Raw genomic sequence first — 27,469 nt, forward strand, 5'->3', positions numbered from 1 at the left:
AAACTGGTTATTAGAAAGTTATACAACACTAACCTGGTTATAATAAGTCATAAAACAAACTGGTTATTAGAAAGTTATACAACACTAACCTGGTTATAATAAGTCATAAAACAAACTGGTCATTAGAAAGATATACAACACTAACCTGGTTATAATAAGTTATAAAACAAACTGGTTATTAGAAAGATATACAACACTAACCTGGTTATAATAAGTCATAAAACAAACTGGTTATTAGAAAGTTATACAACACTAACGTGGTTATAATAAGTTATGAAACAAAATGGTTATTAAAAAGTTATGCAACACTAATCTGGTTAAAAAGTTTAAAACTAACTTGGTTATAAGACACTAATATGGTAAGAAGTTACAAAGCACTAACTTGGTTATAATAAGTTTAACGCTGGTTATAAAAAAACTGAAAACGCTAAACTGGTTATATTACGCTTCAAAATACTAACCTAGTTATAAGTTATAAAACACTATCCTGGTAATATTAAGTTTTAAAACACTAACCCTAGTTATAAGTTATAAAACAGTAATCTAAGAGTTATAAATTACTAACCTTCTATGTTATAAAACACACGATTAAAATAAATGATAAAACACTAAACTGTTATAAAAGACTAATCCAGTTATAAGTTACAAAATACTATTCTGGTTATGTTATAAAGTACTTTCCTGGTTATAAACACTTATAAAACACTAACCTGATCATAATAAGTTAAAAAAAAAAAAAAAAAAAAAAAGCAATAAGCTAGTTATAATAAACACTTAGAACCAGTTTAGAAGTTATAAAACACAGCACGTCTGATGTTGGTCCACATTACCCCGCCTCCCCGACTCAACCTGGAAGCTTTACCCTGCCTCCCCGCCTCAACCCGGAAGCTTTACCCCGCCTCCCCACCTCAACCCGGAAGCTTTACCCCGCCTCCCCCTGGAAGCTTTACCCTGCCTCCCTGTTTCAACCCGCAAGCTTTACCCCGCCTCCCCGCCTCAACCAGCAAGTTTTACCCCGCCTCCCCGCCTCAACCCGGAAGCTTTACTCCGCCTATCTGCCGCAACCTGCAAGCTTTACCCTGCCTCAACCCACAAGCTTTACCCCGCCTACCTGCCTCAACCCGGAAGCTTTACCCCGCCTCAACCCTCAAGCTTTACCCCGCCACAACCCGCAAGCTTTACCCCACCTACCTGCCACAACCCGGAAGGTTTACCCCGCCTCCCTGCTTCAAACCGCAAACTTTACCCTGCCTCAACCCGGAAGCTTTACCTCGCCTCCCCGCCTCAACCCACAAGCTTTACCCCGCCTCAACCCACAAGCTTTACCCCGCCTACCTGCCTCAACCCGGAAGCTTTACCCCGCTTCAACCCGCAAGCTTTACCCCGCCTACCTGCCTCAACCCGGAAGCTTTACCTCACCTACCTGCCTCAACCCGGAAGCTTTACCCCACCTCTCCCTGGAAGCTTTACCCCGCCTACCTGCCTCAACCAGCAAGCTTTACCCCGCCTACCTGCCTCAACCCGGAAGCTTTACCCCGCCTCCCCGCCTCAACCCGGAAGCTTTACCCCGCCTATCTGCCGCAACCCGGAAGCTTTACCTCGCCTCCCCGCCTCAACCTGCAAGCTTTACCCCGCCTACCTGCCTCAACCCGGAAGCTTTACCCCGCCTCAACCCGCAAGCTTTACCCCGCCTACCTGCCACAACCCGGAGGTTTACCCCGCCTCCCTGCTTCAACCCGCAAACTTTACCCTGCCTCAACCTGGAAGCTTTACCTCGCCTCCCCGCCTCAACCCACAAGCTTTACCCCGCCTACCTGCCTCAACCCGGAAGCTTTACCCCACCTCTCCCTGGAAGCTTTACCCCGCCTCCCCGCCTCAACCCGGAACGCTTTACCCCGCCTCCCCCTGGAAGCTGTACTCATCTCACCCTGAAAACTACACGCCTCAACCTGGAGACTGGGCAAGGTCCAGCTACTAAGCTTAAAATGATCTTTTCTTACAGGTATGAAGACGTTGGTGTTATGGTGGAAATCTGCAGTCAGTGGTTTGGTTCTCAGCCGAACTGAAGCAGGCGGACATGGAGGCCAAATGGTCAGCCATCTTTATTATGAAACAACACTGGGACCAGATCAAACAGCCGTTACATGGTGGTTTTTTGCCACTGCAGTCCCTTTCCTTGTCCATACTCGTCCTAGCTGCCTCACCAGTTTTCTGCCACCATCTCCAGGAGCTGGGCTTCATTCAAGCTGAGGGCGTCCTTGCAGCTTTAACAGGTCTGGATGGAAAAAGCTCAGAGGAGCCGAGATTCAGGTTACATGCATATAGATTTAAATTAATGCACATTCTTCCCAAATTTACATCCCAAAAAGACCATGAAAGGAAAAATGTGTCATGCAGTGAAGAAAATGAACAGAGAGTCAGAAATCCAACATCTGTAAACAGGTGTGTTTTATGTTCCAGGTGTGGAGTGTTTGCAGTGACTGGCTGTGTTTACTGATTAAAAAAAAAAAAAGTAAGAAGATGAGGATTCACCTCCATGACCGACCTAAAGCCTCTCTTCTGTCACTTTTATTTAATTTCTATTCATTTCATGTTTTTTTATTGGACAAAAAAAGTAAAATAAGGACATATGTCCACATGAGTCGTCTTAAAACAGAAGAAGCCAGAAGATACAGGAATGAATATTTCCATCTAACTGAAGGTGTTCCCTTAGCCTCTCGTTTCCATTTTCACCTGAACAAACAGTAGAAAGTTAGAAATGCTCTGAAGATTTATTCTGAGGAGGAGGAGGAGGAGGAGGAAGAGGCTGCCTGATCCACAGAGAGTCCTGGGTGGGAGCGAGGCGTTGCCGCCTGCCGGGCGGCTCCGGCTGCAAGGGGGACTGGTGAGGGGAAACAGTGGGAGGACAGTGATATGGGGGGGGCGGGGGCTAAGCGCTTGTCATGTGATCAGTCCATTGGCCGCTTTTCTCCGTGTTTCTTTGTAAACTCTTCAGCGTTCTTCAGAAATTTTTTTCGGTCCTTTGAGTATTCTTCTGCCAGGTCGGCCCGGAGGGGATGTTCAGGTTGGGGGTCGTTGACCAGCGCAATGAGGGACTGGATCACTGGAACATAGAGACACAGAAACCTTCATCATTGTTATTGTAACCACCATCACCAGCAGCACTCTGAGCCCCTCCCAGATCACCGAGCTTCTCACCCTATCTCTAAGGGAGAACCCGGCCACCTGCGGCGAAAACTTGGCCGCTTGTATTCGTGATCTCGTTCTTTTGGTCACTACCCACAGCTCGTGGCCATAGGTGAGGGTAGGAACATAGATCGACCGGTAAATCGAGAGCAATGCCTTTTGGCTCAGCTCCTTCTTCACCACAACAGACCGATGCAGAGTCCGCATCACTGCAGACGCCGCACCGATCCACCTGTCGATCTCCTGCTCCATCCTTCCCTCACTCCTGAACAAGACCCCGAGATACGTAAACTCCTCCACTTGGGGCAGGACCTCATTGCAGACCCGGAGAGAGCGCTCCACCCTTTTCCGGCTGAGGACCATGGTCTCGGATTTGGAGGGGCTGATTCTCATCCCAGCCGCTTCACACTCGGCTGCGAATTGCTCCAGTGAGAGCTGAAGATCACGATGAAGCCAACAGAATCACATCATCCACAAAGAGCAGAGACCCAATCCTGAGGCCACCGAACCGGATCCCCTCCACACCTTGGCTACACCTAGAAATTCTGTCCATAAAAGTTATGAAAAGAATCGGTGACAAAGGGCAGCCTTGGTGGAGTCCAACCCTCACTGGAAACGACTCTGATTTACTGCCGGCAATGTGGACCAAGCTCTGACACCGGTCGTACAGGGACCAGACAGCTCGTACAAGCGAGTCCGGCACTCCATACTCCCGGAGAACCCCCCACAAGAGTCCCCGGGGGACATGGTCGAATGCCTTCTCCAAGTCCACAAAGCACATGTAGACTGGTTGGGCAAACCCCCATGCCCCCTCAAAGACCCCATAAAAGGGTGTAGAGCTGGTCCACTGTTCCACGACCGGGACGAAAACCACACTGCTCCTCCTCAATCCGAGGTTTGACTATCCGATGGACCCTTCTCTCCAGGACCAGGACCCCTGAATAGACCTTACCGGAGAGGCTGAGGAGTGTGATCCCCCTGTAGTTGGAGCACACCCTCTGGTCCCCCTTTTTGAAGAGGGGGACCACCACCCCAGTCTGCCAGTCAAGGGTAACTGTCCCTCATGTCCATGCGATGCTGCCCTGGACTCTGCTTCCTCATCGGAAGACGTGTTGGTGGGATTAAGGAGGTCTTCGAAGTATTCCCTCCACCACCTCACAACGTCCTGAATCGAGGTCAGCAGTCCCTCATCCCCACTGTACACAGTGTTGATGGAGCACTGCTTTCCCCTCCTGAGCCGCCGGATAGTGAACCAGAATCTCCTCGAAACCATATGGAAGTCATTCTCCTTAGCCTCTCCAAACTCCTCCCATGCCTGAGTTTTTTCCTTAGCGACCAGCGAAGCTGCGCTCCGCTTAGCCCGCCGATACCCATCAGCTGTGGAATGCAATTAGAAACAAGATGGTGCTAGAGTATTTGCTCTTTGCTCTTTGCCCTCTGGGCTTAACAAGAGCCCTTTTCAAAGTTATTATTAAATATTAGTGTTGACTGTACTGTATGTGGTCCATGTTGAAGATTGTTTAACGATAGTTTCATAAATTAAGAATAAAAGAATATGCTGGAGTGAGATAAGTTAAATTTAGCTCTGGAAAATCTGTCTGTGGGCACTCTGTCCAGGTGTCGCACCCTGCAGGTTGTAGCAGAGAAGCACAGAGATGCTGCAGAGAATTCACCAGGTTGCTAGATTATTTAGGTAGTTTGGCCTTAGATGCCACATGTGTAACTATTGGGTTTATGTTTTTGTGTCTTACAGATGATAGCATTTACAAGTAAACCTACACGAAGTCATGTTAGATTTGCGATATGCTTACGTTCATCCAATACGGAAACACATGATGCTGACATACATTTTATTTTCTGTACTGTCTGTTTTAGAATATATCATGACTTTAAAAAAAAGGACAAAGGAATGTGCAATTACACATTAGCAGGTTGTCTAATTTAGCAGTGATGCTAAATGCGGGCAGTACATTTAGTATTGTGTAAGTAATGTTTATTACTATTACTGTTACAAAAGGACCTTTATCTGAAATGCACCTGGAGGAGCTGTACAAGGCTAAAGGAGGACATTGACTTGAATTTATGAGTGTGGAGCAGATCTATGGCCCCAGACAATTGTGTAACTCATTTCACTAATATAGACAGATAGTCACACCAGTGCAGGTTTAATCTGGCTGCATAATTAACACTTGCAGTATTTTTTTTTGCTAAATGTCACACAGAACAAGTAGCCGTCTGTCTTGTTGTAATTTCACCAAGTCTTACTCATACACTGTAAAAATGAATTTTGCCCATTAGTCATGTTAACTTATAATTCATTGTCAGTATGACTCCAAGTTATTGAAACTGTTGTGATAACTCAATATTTTGTGTTTGTGTCGTCTCAACTAATAAAAAGTTTTCAAACTTAGAAAAATGATTTAATTGAAATTAAGAATGACAGTCAAAACGATGTACAGATAATAGTTTTTGTGATTGGCTGTTTATTAAATACGTAAGGACGTTGAACGTGCTTCACCAATAAATCATTTGCTGCTGTCCACCATTTTCTCTTTCATTCACCACATGTGGTCACTTTAGATTACAGCGCTGGAATTCTGATAAGGTAAGTAATAACTAAAATTTTGGCACATATGTAAAACTGAAATTATTAGCCAGGGCTTTTACTTGCTTTAATGATCACAAGCAGCTTAGCTTTTTCTTGTTATATCTGTTTCACTTTTTTACACACATTAAGTTAGCCCCACACACTGCAAGAATTAAACCGCGGTGTGGTGATTGACCGTTATGCCTGTCTGCAGCGCCGAGCTCGAGCTGAGTCTGTCCCCGCCAACGCACCTGCTCGTGACAGAAAAACACACAGCCACTGGATAGAGAAAGTCGAAGTTATCGGCAGGAGAAGCTGGCGTTTGCAGGATTCGTGAGATAAAGTCAAGTAAGTTATCACAGATGTCTCTAGTGATTGTAGTGCAGTCCGAATTGCAGTCTCAACGTTTACAACACGAAATTCGCCATTGATGTTATTTTTTTTGCAAGAAGGGGTGTGGGGGTGGGCTAGCAAGCGGTCGGGAGCCAGAAAAGTCGACTGAAAACCAAAAAGAAGAGGGTAAGAGATCAAACTGGAGAAAACAAGAATTATTAATATGCTAAGTAACGCTGTTAGCTATCCTGTGATAGACAGTAATGCTACCAATTCGATGACTGGATAGCTAGATAACCTAGCATGTTGGCTAATGTTAGCTTAAGTCTTAATAGATTGGCTCATATATGGAGAACCATGGCACATAAGTTATCTCTCTGTCTCTCCTTGCAGCAGACAAGAAATACACGTTATGTATACAACATGTAATGCAAACATGAGCTAGCTAGCTCTTATCAAAATCAGAAGAAAACAGAACAATTTGACATTTTGTTGACACTAGTTTTTATATTAACTTATCTTCCATTCAACATGTTGGATACAATAGCAAACAATAGACCACATATATTAACAAGGCAGTGGGCTATTTTGCTAGCTTGCAATCACTAAGTAATATTTGTGTTTCGATAGTTATTAATAACCAGTAACAAGGCTTTTACTGTAACATCTGTACACACCACTGCATACTGTCACAACACTCAGCTGGTATTTGAAAACTTGGCATGCCTAACTAAACCTTCTAGTTTGCCTGCTAGGTGAGTTAAAATAAAATAATAAAAAAAATGAATTAAAAATCAAGCATCAGGATACATCTGGTTACAGGAGAATCTCACTTTTTTTAAAAGGCATATTACATGATCTAGAAACATTATCAAAATAATAAACAAACATACTTGACAAGTTTGAGTGGAAAGAACTATCAAGTTAAATAGAAATAGTGACCTTGTAAATTGTAAACAAAAGCCCTGCTATAATGTTAATGTGATGAGACTGTAATGGAACATTGGCACTATCAGACAAACTATCATTTCCCCATATTAATTAGCAATATTACCGGTATGAACTGTTTGTAAATTAATTTTGTTATGGTTGTATGGTGTATTGTAACCACTGCCAATATACTGACATGAGATTTTATCATTTAGGTCCTGGTTGGATATGTTACATTTGGCTGCTTCTTCTTGAATGAGATGGATATGTAAGTTTTGCACCTACGTCACAAGAAATCGTCGAAGAATACTTGAACACTACAGATCCAGTCATGGTCACTATGGAAGATTAACTCTCCCCTGCATTTACACCGATTGTGTTTGCTATTTCCAGTCACAAAAGTCTCTACAAACACATGTGAGACAACATGGATTCAGCAGCAGTGAACCAGTGAACTTGCGGATTAGATGCCATTTATGTGACTTTGAAGAACCTGCAGACGTTAAGCTATACTTTCGTCATCTTGGCAGGCATTTCAGGAATAAGGAAACTGTCATTTGCCCATATAATCGTTGTGCTTTTAAATCAAGTGTTAAGTCTAGTTTTACATCCCACAAAAGTCGATATCATAACTCCAACTCTTTACAAGATTTTAAAGCAGAGCTTCTTCTTGGCCCACCAAAAGAAATTGCACTCTCAGAAGATCATGTGTTAGATACTGGTGCACAAATAGTCAATACTAACACTCAGTCAGCTGATGGAAATTGTGTTGACTTCCAGTCAGATGATGAGGAAGATGCTGATATTGTACATGGCAAAGAAATTGGTGAAAGAATTAAGGGAAGACTTGCATCTTTGCTTCTACGCATGCAAGCAGTCTTACATGTATCAAAGACAGCTACACAGGAAATAATTAGTGAATTTCGTGAAATTGGTATTTTAGCAGGTGAACTTTCAAAATACACTGTTGAAGTTGTTCTTAAAGAGCACAACTTAAATATAGATGATGCCGCACTCAAGTTAGTGACAGAAACCCTCCAGAAAACCAATTGTCTTAGCTGTCTTTCAGAAAGTGGTCCTCTTGGAACTGAATACAAAAGGCAGTCATTTTACAAGGAAAGATTTGATGTTATTGAGCCTGTTGAATATGTTTTAGATGGTCTGCACAAGAAAACTTTTGTATTGGTCCCAATTTCAATTCTGTTGCCAAAGTTATTGAATAGAGGTGACGTAATTGACAAAATCCTAGAACAGTCCAACGTAAATTCTCAGTCTGGTCATTACCAATCATTTCGTGATGGGCTTTACTTCAAAGATAATCCACTTCTTTCTGGAGAAGAGTTAGGTATTTCTCTAGGATTATATATTGATGAGTTTGAAATATGCAACCCTTTGGGAACTTCAAGAAAAAAAACATAAAGTTACTGCTATTTATTGGGTATTTGCAGATTTTCCTGCCAGATACAGGTCATCCTTATCCAGTATATACCTTGCAGTATTGTGCAACAGTAATGATGTGAAGACTTTTGGTTATGAACCAGTTGTTGAACCACTTCTTAAGGAGCTTTGTATATCTGAAAACCAGGGATTTTACATTGATAGGTTGGGTACCTGCATCAAAGGAACAGTGCTGTATGTGTTGTCAGACAATTTAGGAGCTCATTCTTTGGCTGGATTTCAAGAGTCATTTCGTGTTGATAAGTTTTGTAGATTCTGCTTAGCCAGCCATAATGCTGTTCAGAGTGTCTCTGTGAGAGATGGTTTGTTTCCACTGAGAACTAAAATATCGCACATTGAAGCTGTTCAGAGAGTAAAAGAGAATGAAGGTCTTGTTGTTGATGGAGTGAAAAGGGACTGTGTCCTAAACAAACTAACCTACTTTCACTGTGTAACAGGTTTTCCACCAGACTTCTTGCATGACTTATTGGAAGGAATAGTACCTGTGGAGTTGTGTTTGTGCTTAAAGACATTCATTGACAATAATTACTTTACCTTAGAAGAATTGAATACTGCCATTAAGCGTTTTCCCTATAAATTCTCAGATAAGACAAACAGGCCACAGACAATTCCAAAGGCCTTTAGATTAAAGGGAACGGTTGGTGGAAATGGCCATGAAAATTGGTCACTTTTAAGGCTGCTACCCTTGCTTATTGGCAATAAAATACCTGAAAATGACAGAACTTGGGGTATAATCTTAGATATTAAAGACATTGTGGAAATCCTAGCATCAGCCACTTTCACTGAGGAAAAGCTGTTTTATCTTGAAACCAGAATCTTTGAACACAGGCAACTCCTACGGGAGGTTTTTCCTGAGTTTAAGCTGAAACCAAAACATCATTTTTTAGAACATTATCCCCATCTAGTTTGTTGTTTTGGGCCTTTGCTTGACTTTTGGACAATTAGATTTGAGGCCAAGCATAGCTTTTTTAAGAAGGTTGTTCGTGATGTTAACAATTTTAAAAATATACTACTAACCTTAGCTTCCAAGCACCAGCTCATGTTGGCATATTACATGGGCATGCCAAACCTGTTTAAACCAGCACTGGAAGTTGGAAATATGTCAACCATCTGTCCTGACATTTTGGACCCCTCTGTCAAAGACACTATCAAGACCAAATTCAGAAATGTGACTGCTGTTTCTCTTGCAAAAACTGTCTTCTTACATGGAACTCGGTACATACAAGGAATGTTTTTATCAGCTGGAAGCACAAGTGGACTTCCTGATTTTGGGAAAATTGTTGATGTGCTTATTGTTGAAAACAAGCCCTGTTTTTTTCTGGAACCGTACACAGCTTGGTACTTGGAGCACTTGAGATGTTATGAGGTCTGCAAAAATCCCTCTGCAAAACTGCTTGTAGTTCAACCTGAGGAGCTCAACAACTACTTCCCCCTGTCAGCGTATATGGTTCAAGACAGACTTCTGGTTTCCCCTAGAGCATTCCTGCTTCATTGAGGTGGGTTGACCAGAGTTAAATCAGCACCTCTCTTACAGTTTTTTAACTAAATACAAACATTATGACATTTTTAACTATATGTCTACTGAATTCGGTTGCATTGTAGAGTGTATTTTTTGTTATGTCCACCTCTTCTTTATTGCTTCAATTATGTTTTGCCTTTTACTTGTCATGTTTTGTCATTCTCCGATTCACAGCAGCGCACAAGCTGCCATCCTGATTTGTTGTCTGGCTAGAGGAGTTCAACGACTACTTTACCTTGTCGGCTTGTATGATGTGAGCTGCACCTTTTGTTCCTTACCAGAATTCTAGTATTGCACCACAGGAAGTTTTAATAACTAATTTCAGGTGTTGTATCTTAAATCTCAAATTGGGGTTACTGTTGAATGAAATACTTAGGAATAGGATAGATTTTAAAGTTCTGCTACTGGTCTAGAAAGCTCTGAATGGTTTAGGACCAACATACATCAGTGACCTCTTGACCCAGTATGGACCTACCAGAACCCTCAGGTCATCTGGATCCAGGTTCTTATCAGTTCCAGAGTCAGAACCAGACATGGAGAAGCTGCATTCAGCTTCTATGCTCCACATGTCTGGAACAAACTCTCAGAAAGCCTCAGATCAGCTGAAACACTCAGTTTATTTAGATCCAGGTTAAAGACCCACCTGTTCTCTGCTGCATGGACTAGTTTTTATTTAAAGTCCAGATCTGGATCTGGTTCTGTTAAGCTGGAATCATGTTTTAATATTATCTTTCCCACACTGGAACTTTATTTCTTCTTTTATTTTAGCATCTGAGTTGTTTTATTTCATTAATTGCATTTCTTTTAATCTTTTTTTTTTAAATTATTATTATTAATGCACTTGTATTGCTTTCTGCACCCTGATAAAATGTTTTATGTAAAGCACTTTGAATTGTCTTGTACATGAAATGTGCTATACAAATAAATTTGCCTTGCCTTTTATAATTCCAGTGCCCAAGATGCTGCTGCTAATCATTCTCAACAAAGATGACATTAGGAAGATCCACATTGATAGTTTGCCAGAGACTCTTGATGAGTTTTATTCCATCATGAAATGCAAGTTTGGGTTGGAAGGTGACTTGGTGGTCCAATATGAAGATCAAGACTTTGATAATGAGCTCTGCAACTTGATGAGCTTGTCTGATCTTCCTGAGGGGAGGGCAACACTGAAGGTAACTGTCAAGCAGGCTCCTGAGTCATATCACACTGATTCAACGTTGGATACGGCAAGTTTGTCATCATCCCCATCGTCTTCCCGTGACGACATTTTCACTCGCCATCGGCCTTGGCCTGACCCTTTTGAGATTCCAAGATTTTCATATGATGTAGAGTTGCAGCTTAAAAGAGGTAATGAAGCCTATGAGGAGAACGGAACCTTGCTTAATATAAGGAAAGACACTAAATCTGAGATACTTGACAAACTGGCAGAAGCAATGTATGCATACACTGCCTACCCATCACGAGAAGAATATGACATTGTTGCACAAAGTCTCATCAGGAAACATCCTTGCCTGAGAGAACCTGGGTCTGCCAAAGGTTGGTACTGCTGGAAATTCAGTTTAAAATTCAAAATGGGAAACTACAGGAACAAGCTCCGTGTGGCTGGATGCTCTCAACTCTAAGTTAATCGCCGCTCCTCAGGACCAAAACAGAAGCTCAAGAAAGCTAAAAAAGCCGAAGTCAATTTTCTTCCTGACTTCCCTGAAGGAAGAACTCAAAATGTTATGGAAGATGAGAGATTAGCCATTATTGAAGCGATGAAGAAGAAGAAAGCTGATATGAAGAAAGTCAATGAAATGATGGTTGGCACCTTTTCCCTGAGACGAAAGTATATTGTGGAACAACAACCACCTGTGGCAGAGGTGAAGACCAAGTGGCCAGCTTTGTTCACAGAGATACAGGTACGGGACTCAAGTCGGGTGCAGGCTAGACACAATAAGTGAAAATTGCTGCTTTGATCCTGAATTTAGGTATTTTGCAAAACTTAGAGTGTTGGGATTATTGGTCAAATTCAAAGGGATCACAGGTCACAGTGACCACAACTCTTCAGCAATGCATAGTTGGAGTATTATGTGAATAATTCCATTAATAGTTTGTGTATTCTGTTGTCTTTTATTTCTTATAGATTGAAGCTGAATTCATTCGAATCACTTCAGCTGATCTGAGAGGGTCACTTTTTTCTGGGCTGGAGCAGCATTTGCCTCGAGTACTGGAACTCTACAGAGCCAGGATTGGCAGCTGTCCAGAGCTGAAAAAGGTCCTTAGCATGCTTGATGATGATGTAAGTATTTTAGCTTAGGGGTGCACCAAAGTATCAGTCAATGATACATTTTGGTCGATGCTCGGTTTAATAACAATGATGTCTAGTTTGGACGATGCCACATATTACCCTAGAAATCCAAGCATGTGAGATTTATTTGCTTTACTTCTCAGCATATATGAAGGAAATTTTAGGGCAGTCAGTGGTGATTGTACTGATGCTAACACAGTAGAATAGGTATCAGCATTAGTAGTTGTAGCAGTTACAGTAGTACTAACGGAACAATAATACAACAATAGAATCAAAATTACTCGGTTAGTGTGTACTGTTAGTTAGCAGTGTTAGCAGCAATCTCACTAACTCACTCACTATGGTTTTGTGGCTTTAACAGTGTATTGTTTTTAACAGAATTCCAACCAAATGAAAAGGGCTGTCATTCTAAGGGGCCTGCCATATTTCCTCTGTGAAGATCCTTCAAAGTTCCTCAGGTCTACAGAGGTAAGCTTGATTTTATCATTATTCTGCTGGAAAAAACATAAGTGAAAAATAACCACTTCATAATATTTTCTCCATGTACCATATTTCCTCAAATGGTGACTGGGACCTTAATGTACCTGAACTGCAGAAGGTAACAGGTCTTGTATTATTTATATTATTTATTTAATGTTTCTATAAGTATTATTTTTAATACCCTCTGTTTGATAAGTATAATTGGTCATATTTTAGTATGAAGCCTTTTTGATCAGCCCCCGTTTTCCCTTTTTAAGTTACTGCATTACATTGTTCAACACTTCCTGTATCAGTTTCAAATTAAAAACCCTTACCCTTCATTTCTTAACAAGGCTATTGTGAAATATTTGCAGGAAACTTGTGGAAAACGCATTGAGTTGTTAGATTCTCATACGGCAATGTAGCTGCTGCCAACTTGTGGCACTTGTACGCTACTAGAAATTACTGTTTGGCTGAGAGATTAACACCCACTAATCACACAACTTACTAGGGCTGGGCGATATGGCCTAAAAATAAAATCTCCGATTTTTTATAACCAAATCCTATTTCCGATTTTAATAGATTTTTTTTCCTTTTCTTTTACAAAACATAAATAAACTTATTAAAAACATTCATTTGTTTATATAGATGAATGCTAGCAAAAATAAAGCATATAATGTCATAGCTCTTCCACCATATAAACGACTTCATATCTTACATTGAAATGTGCGACACAATGCATCCGTGATCTCTTTCCATCTGGATCCTTATCATACAGGATCCACTGCAGAAATAATTCCCCTGATGAAGGTTGTCTCTTAACTAGTGTTTGTGGGTTAAGTTGACTTCTGCATCTCATAGAGAGCATTTCTCACTGCAGTTATACGCACAGCTAAATCCCAGGCGTGAGTAAAGGGTCACTTTACTGAAAATCTGTCAGACAAACACCGTTCTGGTGTGGAGGGAGGGCTAAGTTTGCTGCTAACTAACTATGGAAAAAAATCCCGATTTTCAAAAAAATTAATCTCCAGAAATGGAAAATTCGATTTATCGATTAATCACCCTGCCCTACAACTTACCTTTCCCCATTATACACCACACCAACAGGGCATCAGCCGTGAAACATGTTCTAGTTTTGTCAGACAATTACAAATAGTTATACAATTATATTTCTTTTTTCTGTGTTTGGGAAGGCTACAGAAACAGAGGACAGCATGGCGAGGGACATGAATGTCGGCATCCTTCTGGTGAAAGAAGGAGAGGAGCTTCTTGACGTCTCAGTGGTGTTGGAGGATCAGATCATTCTGCATGGCATCAAGGACTACTCGCATGCGGTAGCTATGCTAATGGGTCTGCTATATGCACTGAACATTGACTACCCAAAGGAGCTGCAACATACCTTCGAAGTCATTCAGAAGGTACTCATGAATATCGGTGGTGAGCACTGCTCTGCAAGGGTTCACGGACTAAGGAATAGACTTCTTCGTAAAACTGTGTAGGCACTACACTGAGACAGTAGCTATTTGAAAGCTGCCATTGATGCATTGGTTGGGCATTATCCTACTTTTTTCTATTTCTCTGTTCTGTTCCACTGTTACAGTTTAACCGTTCGTTGCACTTATGCCGCATTCTCAGTTGAGCAAATTAAAGAGCAGTTCTGCAAAGTTGTTAGTTGTCAGTTAAAACCGTTTTCCTACAAGCCTAGGGGTTTGAGGTCTTTGCTACCAGACCTATATATAGAATCTGATTTGTGTCAGTATAATCAGGCAAAGCTTCTTATGAACATATATAAGAATATGAGAGGTAATAAAACTCACTGAAGCAAAAAAGTGCCATTTTAATGCTTAAAATTAAAACATGTAAACATTATTTGTATAGTGGTGTTATACGACTCATACTCTATTTACTTTTTTAACACGTCCTTTTGTTTACAGCTCTGTCGGGTTTTTGGTTACACTGCAAAACCGACAAAGGCAAAAGTGTGATCTGCTAGAGAGAACCACATATTATCAAAATAGTAAAAAACTAATAGTTAACATGATTACACAAATGTATAGGTATGTTAAGATTTTTTTTTCTTCAGTGGGTTTTATTCTCATTTTTATTTTTGTTTGATATTTCAGAAGTTTATTTGTGTATTTATTTTGATATATTGGCAAATATGATTTGTTACATGCATTTACAAGCGCCGTATGTAAGAATAGTGACAGAATGGAAAAATAACATCAGAAGTACTTATGTGTGCACATTGTAGAGTTATGTTTAATACACACGGGAAAAAAAATTTTGTGTTATTTTTGCTGTATACTCAAAGGATATTATTATCTTGCCCATCTGTTTTATTAAATCTTTGAAGAACTGGAATTGGTTTGGTTCCTTTTAAACAACCAATAACCTTCAGAGATGAGATCTTTTAAACTTTTAAACCCTATCTAAAATTAAGTTCCAGTCTGATAAAAGTAAAGAGATATATGAAATGTGTAGTATAAACTTAATCTTAAGTAGAAATAAATTATAAAGTTATCTCATATATAGGTAAGTAATGAAGTTAAGTAAACTAGATATTGTAGGTAGACCGAACTTTAAGTATTTTCAGCTATGGAATTCCAGTGGAAAGCAATTGAAAGATTGTGTTGATTCAGCTAGAGAATTCTATTGTACCTGAATTGTGATTAAGTTACATAAACTAAAGGATTTCAGTAAAACTGAATTAAAACAAAGTTTGTTTGACTAGAAAAGTTTATTTGTTTTGAATCATTACAAAATTACCTCGACTTGTTTTCTTAAGTTTAATCAACTTAACATTTTAAGGCAGCCCGGACACTAACTTTTCTAAGTTAAAACAACTATTTATTTATTACAGTGTACTGTCGTTTTCTTTTAATTTGCCAACTGCAGCATGACTACAGAGGAAAGAAAGGAGAGTACAACAAACAGGTAGGGAAGCAGCTCTCCTGGATAAAGCAGTCATTAAGCAGCAAGGATTTTTTTATTTGTATTTATAAGGGACTTGTACAATTTAAACATCATTGCTGCCATTTGATACACTGTATCAGAGTTAGGGTTAGGCTCATTTACTCTGGCGCCACGTGGCTGCCTTTTATTCAGCTAAAATGATCTTTTTTTCCATGTTAAAGTGTTTGCAGACGGCGCTGTCTAGCCTGCTCTCATTGGTCAGTCCATGAAGCCCCTCGCTGGTTGGCTGTAGTGCCAGGCGACAGCGACTGTGGGCGGTGACACACCTGTGCACACCACGCTGTCAGCACAGCAGCACTCTGTTGGACGTGATGTTAGTCCGTTAGCTTGGCTTATCAGTAACTAAGTTCATTATTATTATAAATCAGCTTTTATGATTACTGATGCTATTTATATTCAATATTACTGATTTGTCATGAATCAGATCAATAAGCTTTAAATTTATTTATCAATTTTTGTTAAGTTTATTTTTTAAACAATAAAATAAGAAGCAAAAATCAGGGCGTATGATCCCACCAAGGCTGTAATGCTGGGGCACGAGGACTGTTGGGAGCAGGAGGCCAGACGAAGAGCAGAGAGGAACGAGTCTGATCAGGTTTAAGTTCATGAACTCAGACAGTAACACTATAAAATAAAACCATTTTTCTTGTTGCCTTTGTTTAATGTTGCTGTGAATTCCACTTTCAGTTTGGATACAACACCACACAGTATTATAGAAAATAACATGTGTCTAGAGGCATATGTGTGTAAAACAAATGGTAGGATCATAGACACTGGTCCTACCATAGACGCGGGTCCTACCATAGACGCTGGTCCCCCTTAGACGCGGGTCCTACCATAGACGCTGGTCCTACCATAGACGCTGGTCCTACCTTAGATGCTGGTCCTACCATAGACGCGGGTCCTACCATAGACGCGGGTCCTACAATAGACGCTGGTCCCCCTTAGACGCAGGTCCTACCATAGAAGCGGGTCCTACCATAGAAGCGGGTCCTACCATAGACACTGGTCCTACCATCGACGTGGGTCCTACCATAGACGCTGGTCCTACCTTAGATGCTGGTCCTACCATAGACGCGGGTCCTACCATAGACGCGGGTCCCCCTTAGACGCGGGTCCTACCATAGACGCGGGTCCTACCACAGACGAGGGTCCTACCATGGACGCTGGTCCTGCCTTAGACGCTGGTCCTACCTTAGACGCGGGTTCTACAATAGATGCGGGTCCTGCCTTAGACGCTGGTCCTACCTTAGACGCGGGTTCTACCATAGACGCGGGTCCTACCATAGACGCTGGTCCTACCTTAGATGCTGGTCCTACCATAGACGCGGGTCCTACCATTGACGCTGGTCCTGCCTTAGACGCTGGTCCTGCCTTAGACGCGGGTCCTCCTTAGACGCTGGTCCTACCATAGACGCGGGGCCTACCATAGACGAGGGTCCTACCATGGACGCTGGTCCTGCCTTAGACGCTGGTCCTACCTTAGACGCGGGTTCTACAATAGACGCGGGTCCTACCATGGACGCTGGTCCTGCCTTAGACGCTGGTCCTACCTTAGACGCGGGTTCTACCATAGACGCGGGTCCTACCATGGACACTGGTCCTGCCTTACGGGTGCTACCGTACGCAGATGCCGCGCGAGTATAAATCCAGCTTTAGAGTCAGTATATAGTTAGAAATTCTAGTATCATGACAACTTTTATGGAGACACTAAGCATATTTATGTTGTCTGGTTTGTGTCCCGGTTTGTTGTTTGTTAGAGTGGCTGAAGATCTCCTGGGAAATAACTTGATTAAAGTATGTAAAACATCACCTGATCAGAGCCAACCTCAGAACCACTCACCTTGGTCAGTTTTGGTGGCTGGTTTCCAGTTCTCTGCACTGATCACAGGTAGGCACACCTGGCCCTTCTCATCAATGTTGGGGTGATAGATCTTTGTCTTGAATGTGATTTTGGGAGGCTTGAATGGGTACTCGGTGGGGAAGATGATTTCAATCCTGAATGCACCTTTGTCATAGGGGGGATTGTCCTGAAAGTCAGCAGCAGAAGTTAGTACTGAAGCCTGGAGGTTTCCAGGCCCCAGGTAAATACAAAACAAGTACTTACAGGAACGATGAGGCCTTGCCATGACAGAAGGTTTGATTCCTCAACCTGAATGTTTCTGAAGTTTTTCATTCCAGACCTGCGAATCTCTTCCAGCTCCTACAACAACAAAGACCCCAAACATTAGAACAGCATTTACGTCCACTTTGGATTCTATGAATCTGAGCAGAAAAATACGATAGATGGCAGTTGTAAATATCCGGTGAAACCTCATCGTGGTTGACATGTTGATTTCTGAACACGGGATAAATTTGTTTCTCTTTGCCATCTATGACAGACCTAATTATTTTGGTCCAATCATCACAGTAGAGTAGGCTGAAGTTGTTTTCACCAGCTACCACATACCATAGTTACTAAAGCTCAAGTACTGGTTCACTTTGATGCTCTCCAGGTTTTGTTTCCTTATTCTGGAATTAAACCCAGGACTCCAGACTAACTTTTTTTTACCAGGACCACGGCGGCCCCCCAAGTAAAATTTTTAGGAGCACAAGCAGAAAATTTAGGGGTACACACTGAAATCACCTTGCAAAGCAAATATTCACATTTCCTCTCATTTTCACTGTGTTAGTGATAAAAACCTGAATAAATTCAGAAATTATAATGTTTACATTCACATTTTATTGTGCAGCAGTTGACATAACATAAAAAAAACATCTTACTGACCCACTAATACAAAACAAGTAGACACCGAACTTGTCAAATCAGATCAGATCGGGTTTGATTTTCACTTTGTAGTGGAAGCAGAACGACATCTTTGTCCCATCATCCCCCACAGGACATGGTACGACTGGTCCATGTAGTTCCTGGTAATAAACAGCTTCAGGGACTGATGCTCCTCCAGCTGCTGTTCCCACTCCTCAGTAAGAACAGCAGCTATTGGCTGTCCTACAAGTCGCTAACTAGCATCATCAGCCTGGTACATATAAAAATAGAAAAAACCTAAAAATGAATAAAAATAAATAAATAATAATTCTGTCAATATTTTCTTCATTCTTTACAGTTTTTTTTACTTGTATTTTGTTTTTTAAATTAAGAGTCTGGAGCATGACTCTGTTAAATATTTCCTCCACACTCTTCATTAACAGACGTTACTGTGACGGTAAACCAGCAGGATCCTCCAGCAGCAGCTTTTACGTTTCATTTCCAGCCTGGTCATGAAACAGAGCTGAACGTCGTCTGAATGCAGCTGCTGCGAGAAGACCAAGCCCCGTATGAGAGGGTCTGCACAGCACCGCTCCTCGTTGGGAAGATAAACTCCCTTCATTCACCTCCGTCTCCAAAAGTCTCCAGTAACACCAGAAAAACTCGCTAGAGGGTCTGAAAACTCGCTAAATACAACCACAAAGTCGCTACGCTGAGGAATAATAAATTCCCAGAAGACCCGCCTCTTTCCACACATTAGCCAATCACAGTGCTCGTTCGTCTCGCTCACACACACATTGGCTGTCGTCTTCTTCGTTGGTGTTCGTCTCCTTTTCTCGTATTGAAGTTAGTTTGAGGCAAACCAGTAGCTAATTTGTTTTTACTGTGAGCTGCTGGGCTGAAGAGGGAGCAGAAGTTTGTTAGCGACTAAATAAATTAAATTATAACTCCTACAAGAAAAAGAGCCAATGTATTGTCGCCGTTGTAGATTACGACCATTTGGTTGCAGTCTGGAGCTCTGAAACCCGATTCTTGTCTGACTCGTAATCTGCTAAAGATTTATGATGCATACATATAATGAATACATATCTGCCTGCAGAGTCAACATTAACATGTACCACAGCAACATGACAGCAGAAACTCAGCTAAAAGACGCCATCAGTTCAAACCCCAAGCAGTTATACGGGAATGTAAGAAAACCACAAAAACAGCTCTGTCCACTTTAGAGCTTCTACTAATTTGTCCACTTCAGCAAACCATGCAAACAAGGAGTCACATGACCACATAGGATTACTTTACGCGTTCCTAGGACTATGTCACTAATTCCTAGATTAATTCGGCTGTTATCCTTTGGTTTTCACTGAAAGAAAGTTGTTCCTCTGAACAGGTAGTACATCTCAATGTTAAGAAATCTAACTTCATTATTTACAGAAATAACAAGAATTACAATGCAGAGGCAGAATTTATATCAATAACAAAGCACTTGTATGAGTTTCATCAGCCAAGTTCTTGGGCGTCTATGCTGATGACGCTCTGCTTTAAGAATCATTGTGAATTTGTAATAAGTTTTAAAATAGCTGGGCATTACAAAAATTACAGTACTGGAAAAAGAGCACACTCCTAAGCTTTTATCCCCGTTTTACTTACCCTTACAAATCTGACTAAGATAACATGGGCCGGCACACACCCTTCTTACTTACAAGCTATCTATTGATTTTAGAAATGGCATACCCGTCGGCCACGTCCTCTGCTACCTTCGTCTCTGGAACTGTCGGACCGCAGTGAACAACACAGGATTTATCAGCTCATTGTTAAATCTCTCTGACAATCAGGTCCTAGACCTGACTGAGACCTGGATCTGTCCAGAAAACACACCAGCTGCCCTTTCTGTCGATGCAGAAACAAACACCTCGCTCAGCTGGACGAGGAGGTGGAACGGGCTTTCTTATTTCTAAAAAGTGGAACTTTACCTCTCCGTCCTATGGCTACCTGCTCACCACCTGAGTATCACGCACAGCCAGTCCTGGACAGGAAGCGGGTCCAACGGACAGCCAGTCCTGGAGAGGAAGCGGGTCCGACGCACAGCCAGTCCTGGACAGGAAGCGGGTCCGACGCACAGCCAGTCCTGGACAGGAAGCGGGTCCGACGCACAGCCAGTCCTGGACAGGAAGTGGGTCTGACAGACAGTCCTGCTCCATCTTGGTTTTAACCTTTAACACGTGTCTAAGGGTTTTAGAGACTGTTGGACTGAATCAAAGATCTGCTCCTAGGCTCAAGATTTCCTACTTGTGATTTTCTGAGACAAACATTTGTGGGACTGATGAAACACCAGAGTAAGCCAACAGTTTCTTCCTCTCCTCCATAAACATGTCAGAATATTACCGCCCACCGTCCAGCAGAAACCAGCAGATAAATTCTGTAATTTTACCAGACTTGTACGAGCTGATGTCAGCGCTCTAATAAACATGATGGGACGCCTGCAGATTTACAAACCATGAAGTATAAATTCTAGTTGCTCATTTTAAAGTTAGAAACAATTATGTGAAGTTTGTATTTAAAGACAGTGTCTGTGCTGGGGATGGATAATAAACAGCTTTTATGAATTAATTCATATTTTCTGACTTTGTTTCTATTAAAATCAGGATTTTATCCCCTTTAACCTGCACCACTTTCCTTGGACTTCTGTCTTTAATGACGGGGTCAATCCTCCCCTCGCCGTCCCCCGCTGAGACACCACGGTAAACCCAGCAGGAGGAGCTCATTCCCAGAAAGGTCAGGTGTTATCGGGAGCTGGTTTGGTTGTACCATCTCAGACTCAGAGCCAGTAACAACATGCTGCAGAGGTAGTTTAAAGCCTGTTTATACCAAAGATGGCAGAACAACCGACAGACAAATCCGGCAGCCGTTTTGTGTGATGCACCATCGTGGTGGTGAGTTTTAGTCGTATCTGCGACATGGACAACAGCATGAACACCTGTGCTGACAACATTAGGCTGGTTTACAGGTTCTGGTTTGAGCATGTGATCTGGAGACTAGCTAGATATTCTGGTTTTCATGTTAAACGTGGTACACACAAGGATTTGTTTAATCTTATGAGATTTTTTATCGGGTTGAGACCTCATGTGAAGATAAAAAAATCAGGCATTTAACGGTTTTGATTGTACTGTGTGTGGTGGCTCCAATAATCTAACCAGAGAACAACACACACACATAATGATGCTGTCCTGCAGCCGATCTACAATCTGGTCCTCCGAGCCGGACATCTCACGTGACCAAACGTCATCTAACAAAAGCGTAGAAGAAGAACCATGGCAACAAACCAAGAACATGTTCAATATTTCCGATTGTCAGCTACCTGATTCAGATTCAGTTTCAGAGCCAATTATCGGGACAAATCTGCTCATAACCTCAGACCACATGATAATTGTACAGAAAACTGTCATAAGACTCATAATAATCGGGCGTTTGCCATCCTTGGTCAGAAAGAGGCAAAATCGGGACAAACCAGCCCGATAATCTTTATGTGTACCAGGCTTTAGTCGGACATCGGAGCACCCATGTAAACTATGACTCATCTACAGAAACTGATTTTAATAACTGACCATCTACTCTGGAATATAAAACTAATCTGGTTATAAGAAGCTATCAAACGTTCGAGGAACTTTTTGATGAGCAAAGATATAGTTATAGATATCAAAGAGTTTCAGACTTTGCAAAGGCTGTTCATTTTCTATTTAATCAGATGTTTGGCCTAGTTTAGCTAGAACTAGTTTAGCTAGAACTGGTCTGCAGGACACCGTGTACAGGATCTCTGGTCACAACGTTGACCTGACAAGAGCAAATAACATCACATTTCACTATATCTCCCAGATTAGACACTAACACTCAGCAACACCACGGCCTCTTTTCTCTTAGTCCATTAGCATTAACTAGCATAACAAACGCTGCTCCACGTTAAGCTGGTCAGCAACACAAATATGTAGAATTTAGTGTCCGACGGACGACTGTTCACCTAAATTTGTGTTTATGTTGTTGGGAATAAAATCCAGTGTTTCCTCTCGTATGACAGCAGGTCATTTGTCCTCTGCTCTCTGATTGGCCGGTGTTCCTCCCCGATGCAAACACGCCGCCCCCTCAGTGTCACACAGACAACAGCATCTTCACGTTTTAACACATTTAAAGGTTTCCACTACAACAGCCAAGAAATGAACAAGTCCTTCCAGAGTTTCATGACATTGTTAATAGTCAGATTCTCATGTTTTACTTACGCATGCACAGAAATGTTACGGCAGCAACGGCAGAGGGTCGGCGTCCGCCTGCTTTCAGCACCTCAGTAAACATGCTGGCGAGAGGGAGGAATGGCGGAGCCGACACGTGAAGCTCACGTCGTCGTCTGAATACACGAGGGGCAGGTATTCTATTCTATTCTACATTCATTTAGCAGACGCTTTTATCCAAAGCGACTTACATTTGAGAGGAAGAACACAAGCAAGAATTCAACCAGGAGGGACGTCGTCATTAAGTTGATTCAGACTGCTGGAGTCCAGGTGGACCAGGTGCTGCATGTAGTTCTAGAGGCAGGGAATAACTTTTTTTTCTTTCTTTTTTTTAGTTTTTGTAGTCAAACATCATGATTTCATCAAACAGCATCATCTTGGGCATAAGTGCAGCAGCTTCTTCAGTACCTGGTTGAGCCAAAGATCTGGACAAATCTTTCTACCTCATTCTGAGTAGAAGAGTTAAGCTAAGTGTGGAAATGCTCCTTAAACAACTGAGTCTTTAGCTTGCTTTTAAAAGTGGATAAGGACTCTGCGGATCGGACGGAGTTTGGTAGATGGTTCCACCACCGGGGAACAACAGAGGAGAAGAGTCTAGCTACTGATGTGGCGCCACCTTGTGGTGGCAGCACTAGGCGTCTTTCACTGGCAGAGCGTAAAATTGGTTACTGATGGTAGCAACCTTTTCAGTGAAGTAGGAAGGAAACATTTCTGCAGTCAGCACAGTGGGAGGCTGAGCAGGTGGTGGAGATAGAAGAGAGTTAAACACCATGAACATGTCGTGTGTTGGGAGCATTGCGGATCTTGTTCTGATAAAAGGTTTTCTTGGCTGCCTTTAGGCTGGATGTGAAAGTTTCAGGTTTTTGCTGCTACTCAGATAAGTCAGTGTTCTCTTTTGATTTGTGCCACTTTCTTTCTGCAGCCCTGAGTCCGGCTCTGTGCTCCTTCTGAACCTCTGTGAGCCATGGACTGGGAGGGTTTTGTCTGGCTGGTTTTGACACCAGAGGACAGAGTTTGTCCAGAGAGGAGGCGAGAGAGGAGCAGAGTGTTTCTGTAGCCTCATTAACAGACAGTAAGGAGAAGTCTGCTGGGAAGGGAGGGAAGAATAAACCTCATCAGACAACTGTGTAGGTCTGAGGGATCTCAGGTTTCTGCGGTAGGACGCCTGGTACACCTGGACAGGTACACCAGAGTCCTGAACCAGGAAGCAGGACTAATGTACCGGATATCTCTGCTACCTGGTCAGCAGTACCACAAAGCTGGTTATCAACTCGGTGATTCAACCCAGGGTTCTCCATCTAGATCAGAGCGCTCACATAAAAGGGGCGGAGTCTGCAGCGTCTGACCAATCACAGAGAAACCCTGCAGAGGAGCTGCTTCACCGTGGAGCAGCTGACTATTATTCTTGAGGAAATATGAAGAATGTAAACACATCATCCAGGCCAGAAGCAGCACTGTTGCCGTAGCAACAGCCAGAAAGGAACGCTGGCAGAAAACTGCCGACGCCGTTAAAGCGTAAATTAGTAAAATCGTTCAACACTAATTAATCGGACAATATAAACGGACATCACTCCGTTTGGGGCGGAGCTTCCTCAGTTCCTTCCTTTCCTTTATATCCAGGGGTCTCATGTTTAAACCGGAGCATAGCAGACTACAGGTGGCATACGCAGGGAAAACAGGATAAACGGTGCACAAACACTTCCAGATATCTAAAAGCGTGCCCACGCACGTCCCACGCCTGTTTCCGTTTATAACTCAGAATCAACTCGTCAATATACATTTAGAGCCTTGTAGGGACGGGGACGGGGACATGGGCTGTGGGTGGTCGGACAGGAGCCACTGAAGTGGCCCGTCCTCCATCCCCTCCCTTTGTGACCTCTCTCCCCCCAATTTTATTCACACGTCAGACACTACCACATTCAACATCACAGCACTACACACATAACACACACACTCACACACGGAGAGAGCCCTGAAGACCCACCACCACCTCAGGGCTCCTTCCAGTTTTTAATTGCATTATAAATAGCCCACACTCATGCACACACAACTCAGGTGGGGGGCAGAGGGGCAGGGATCTTCCTACGCCCTTGTGTCCTGGGTTGTGCTCGGGGCTGCGGCATGTGGAGGTTTGGTACCACTTCGGGAGAGACGCCAAGATCTACAAATGCCAAACGGTCAGCCACTCTCACTAGAATGGCACGTGCCGTTTCTGTAGCGATGGATGGATGGATGGATGCTACCTACCTAGAGATACCTACTTCCTTTACTTCTATGTAGTTTACTTCTATGTATTTTACTTCTACCGTAGTTTACTTCTACCAATTGTACTTCTATTTTACTTCTACCAACTTCACTACCACCGTAGTTCACTTCTACACATTTTAATTCTACTGTAGTTTAGTTCTACCAATTTAATTCCAGTCATTTTTCTATCTGTGTATATTTTTTAATTTTGCCCGTTTCGGTCCTCCAGGATAAAATGTGTTGAATCAAGGTGTTTTATTATAATATGAAAAGCTTTTTATAAATAAAGTTTGATTTTATAAAGTTAATTTTCTGATAACTGGGTACTTCCTTATCCTCTGGGTCTAAAATCTCCACTTCCACACACCAGACTTCCCAGTTCTGGTCCCGTCTGTATTCAGGAAGTTTTTACCCAGCGGTTTGCTGATCATCATTTACAGCCTGATTTATACAACATTTCATCCCCAACACATGGTGAAACGTGTGCTTTTCTAGTTGTTGACAGTAATTTCTACATTATGAAGTAATGAAAAACTTAAATCCCCTCAGTAATCAAATCAAACTTTATAAACGCTGTTCATTCAAAAGCAGCCCAATGTGCTTCACATAATAAACATATTTACAATATAAGACTGTCTCAAACTCAAGTATAAAACACCAGAGTTCACACACCTGATCATGCCCTTATTCACACACACACACACACACACACACACACACACACACACACACACACACACACTTTAACTTAAACATCAGTAAAAAAAAAAACTGAGCTGGAGATGAACATCTGGCCTGAGGCTGAGGTGAGGAAACTATCTTGGGGATTCATCCTCACCAAGGACCCCAGAGGCCGCCACCACAGGAAACCGCCCAGATCAGGGCAGGCCGGGCTCCACGCCACAGCCAAGGCTGCGGTGCAGGACCCCAACCCCCCGACCAGGATGATCTCCACGGCAACGACCTGAAGAACGAGTAGACTTCGCCCCTGATGTGGAGGATCCCCATAAGTTAAAAAGTAAGGACAAGATAAAAATAAACATAAAACAAGAATAAATAAAAACCATAAAAAGATACGCACATAAATAAATAGCAAAAGATTAAAATAATTTAAATAAGTCAAAAAAAGTTCAGGTGTAAGCTAAAAAAAATAGGTCTTCACAAACATGGACAACCTTCCACTAATATGTCAACCTGGATTAATGCAGTTTTTCCTACAAATGTTTGCAAATTTTTGGCTAATACCTAATTTGCATATTTAAACATAAAATGTCAGACACTTGCAAAGACAAAGTAAAAGTCTTGATGTGAGGAATAAAGCTGGAAAATGCTCTGGTTGAAACACCTAAAACCGCCACATTCTGGTCCAGTTTGTCCACAAAGTCCCACACCAGACTGGAACCGGATCCACCAGGTTCGGACCGGGGTTAGGGTTAGCATGAAGACCGCTGTGGGCCTTACCTGGAGACAACACACCTGTCAGTTTGGTTGAAAACGGGGACATGTCGCGTGACTCGAACCCGCGGAGCCCAGAAACTTCCTGGTTCCGTGAACGCAGCTTGTCGCTGTCGCGGCTAAGCTAACAATGCTAACAGCATTAAAACACCGGCAGTGTTTGCGTGTCCACGTTCAGTCTCAGGGTCTGACTTTAGTCCGGTCGGCGCCGGTCCCGGCTCCGGGACACAGAAACATCATTTCTAACTAATAAACATCATATTGGGGCACATTATGGGGGCTCGGTATGTTTAAAAGTGGCTAATAAACCAGATAAAGCCGTTTGCGCAATGGGCGCTTTAGAAAACGAAACCGAGCGGACTGAGAGTCCCACGCGGCAGCAAAGGAAATGTTGGCTGGACTTAGACCTGCACCACCCACCGGGTCTAAAAGACGAGCTCCAGAACCGGTTTACTAGAGTTAAACTCTGCCAACGGATACGCAGCTAAAACCTAACGTTAGCATCTTAGCGCATTAGCTCACTACTCAGGCCGAGAAAACGTTGGAAGCTGACCACTTCCAGACTTCCTCCCTCGGTCAAACCTCCAGTGTCTGGCTGACATGTAGTTCTGGCTGGAAACGGAACCGTGAACCCCTCCGCGGCGTCTGGAAGGCTGATCCCGACCTCCCCGGCCTAATCTACCGGCGCCGAGCTGCCTGGCGGGGATATGTGCTCGGCTAGCTGGCCAACAGTGACCTCTGATGATCAGACAATCTGAAGCCTTAAATCAGAATTAAACGCGTCTTTACACAACGACAACATCCTAGAAGGTCTTAGGCAGAAGATCGGCGCGTGCTCTGGTCAACAGGAAGTCATTAAGCATTCAGAAATAGTCTGAACATGAAAGGATCGAGACATTTACCTTGGCCAGCCTCCTGCTCGCCGCCATCTTGAATTCTGTGTATTCCCAGAATACACCGCGCGGCGCAAACTGCTCTGGTGGAGAGGAGCTGTGCGCGAGGAGGC

General features: G+C 42.5%; 2 protein-coding genes and 1 long non-coding RNA gene across 4 annotated transcripts; 2 read left to right on the top strand and 1 right to left on the bottom strand.

Moving 5' to 3' along the window:
• Nucleotides 1-2,084: 2,084 nt before the first annotated feature.
• Nucleotides 2,085-27,469, bottom strand: ube2l3b (ubiquitin-conjugating enzyme E2L 3b). 2 transcript variants are annotated; one of them, XM_041999694.1, is made up of 4 exons: nt 27,366-27,469; nt 17,846-17,941; nt 17,582-17,768; nt 2,085-3,103 (listed from the first exon to the last, which is right to left on the bottom strand). In XM_041999694.1, the coding sequence occupies exons 1-4, from the start codon at nt 27,390-27,392 to the stop codon at nt 2,949-2,951; spliced, it is 465 nt and encodes a 154-aa protein (XP_041855628.1). In that variant the 5' UTR covers nt 27,393-27,469; the 3' UTR covers nt 2,085-2,948. The 2 variants fall into 2 exon arrangements, with proteins under 2 accessions (XP_041855628.1, XP_041855629.1); XM_041999695.1 differs by lacking the exon at nt 27,366-27,469 and adding an exon at nt 18,571-18,609.
• On the top strand, nt 5,749-10,046 carry LOC121649119. Its single transcript, XR_006012066.1, has 4 exons — nt 5,749-5,791; nt 5,988-6,121; nt 7,252-7,304; nt 9,829-10,046. It is a non-coding gene; the product is annotated as an uncharacterized LOC121649119 (long non-coding RNA).
• Nucleotides 11,086-14,562, top strand: LOC121649117. The gene is made up of 4 exons (XM_041999693.1): nt 11,086-11,914; nt 12,139-12,294; nt 12,682-12,771; nt 13,956-14,562. Exons 1-4 carry the CDS (start codon nt 11,738-11,740, stop codon nt 14,259-14,261), a joined length of 729 nt encoding a protein of 242 aa, XP_041855627.1. The 5' UTR covers nt 11,086-11,737; the 3' UTR covers nt 14,262-14,562.

The sequence above is a fragment of the Melanotaenia boesemani genome, chromosome 11, assembly GCF_017639745.1.
Source record: "Melanotaenia boesemani isolate fMelBoe1 chromosome 11, fMelBoe1.pri, whole genome shotgun sequence".
NCBI lineage: Eukaryota > Metazoa > Chordata > Actinopteri > Atheriniformes > Melanotaeniidae > Melanotaenia > Melanotaenia boesemani.

What these genes read in the sequence shown, in the direction of transcription:
- LOC121649117 (XM_041999693.1), top strand. Translation starts at nt 11,738, where the DNA reads ATGGAAGATGAGAGATTAGCCATTATTGAAGCGATGAAGAAGAAGAAA. An exon ending in CTTTGTTCACAGAGATACAG is followed by an intron (nt 11,915 to 12,138) that starts GTACGGGACTCA and finishes TATTTCTTATAG; the next exon opens with ATTGAAGCTGAATTCATTCG. An exon ending in AGTTCCTCAGGTCTACAGAG is followed by an intron (nt 12,772 to 13,955) that starts GTAAGCTTGATT and finishes GTGTTTGGGAAG; the next exon opens with GCTACAGAAACAGAGGACAG.
- ube2l3b (XM_041999694.1), bottom strand. Translation starts at nt 27,392, where the DNA reads ATGGCGGCGAGCAGGAGGCTGGCCAAG. An exon ending in CGAGCAGGAGGCTGGCCAAG is followed by an intron (nt 17,942 to 27,365) that starts GTAAATGTCTCG and finishes TTGTTGTTGTAG; the next exon opens with GAGCTGGAAGAGATTCGCAG. An exon ending in GGCAAGGCCTCATCGTTCCT is followed by an intron (nt 17,769 to 17,845) that starts GTAAGTACTTGT and finishes GCTGACTTTCAG; the next exon opens with GACAATCCCCCCTATGACAA.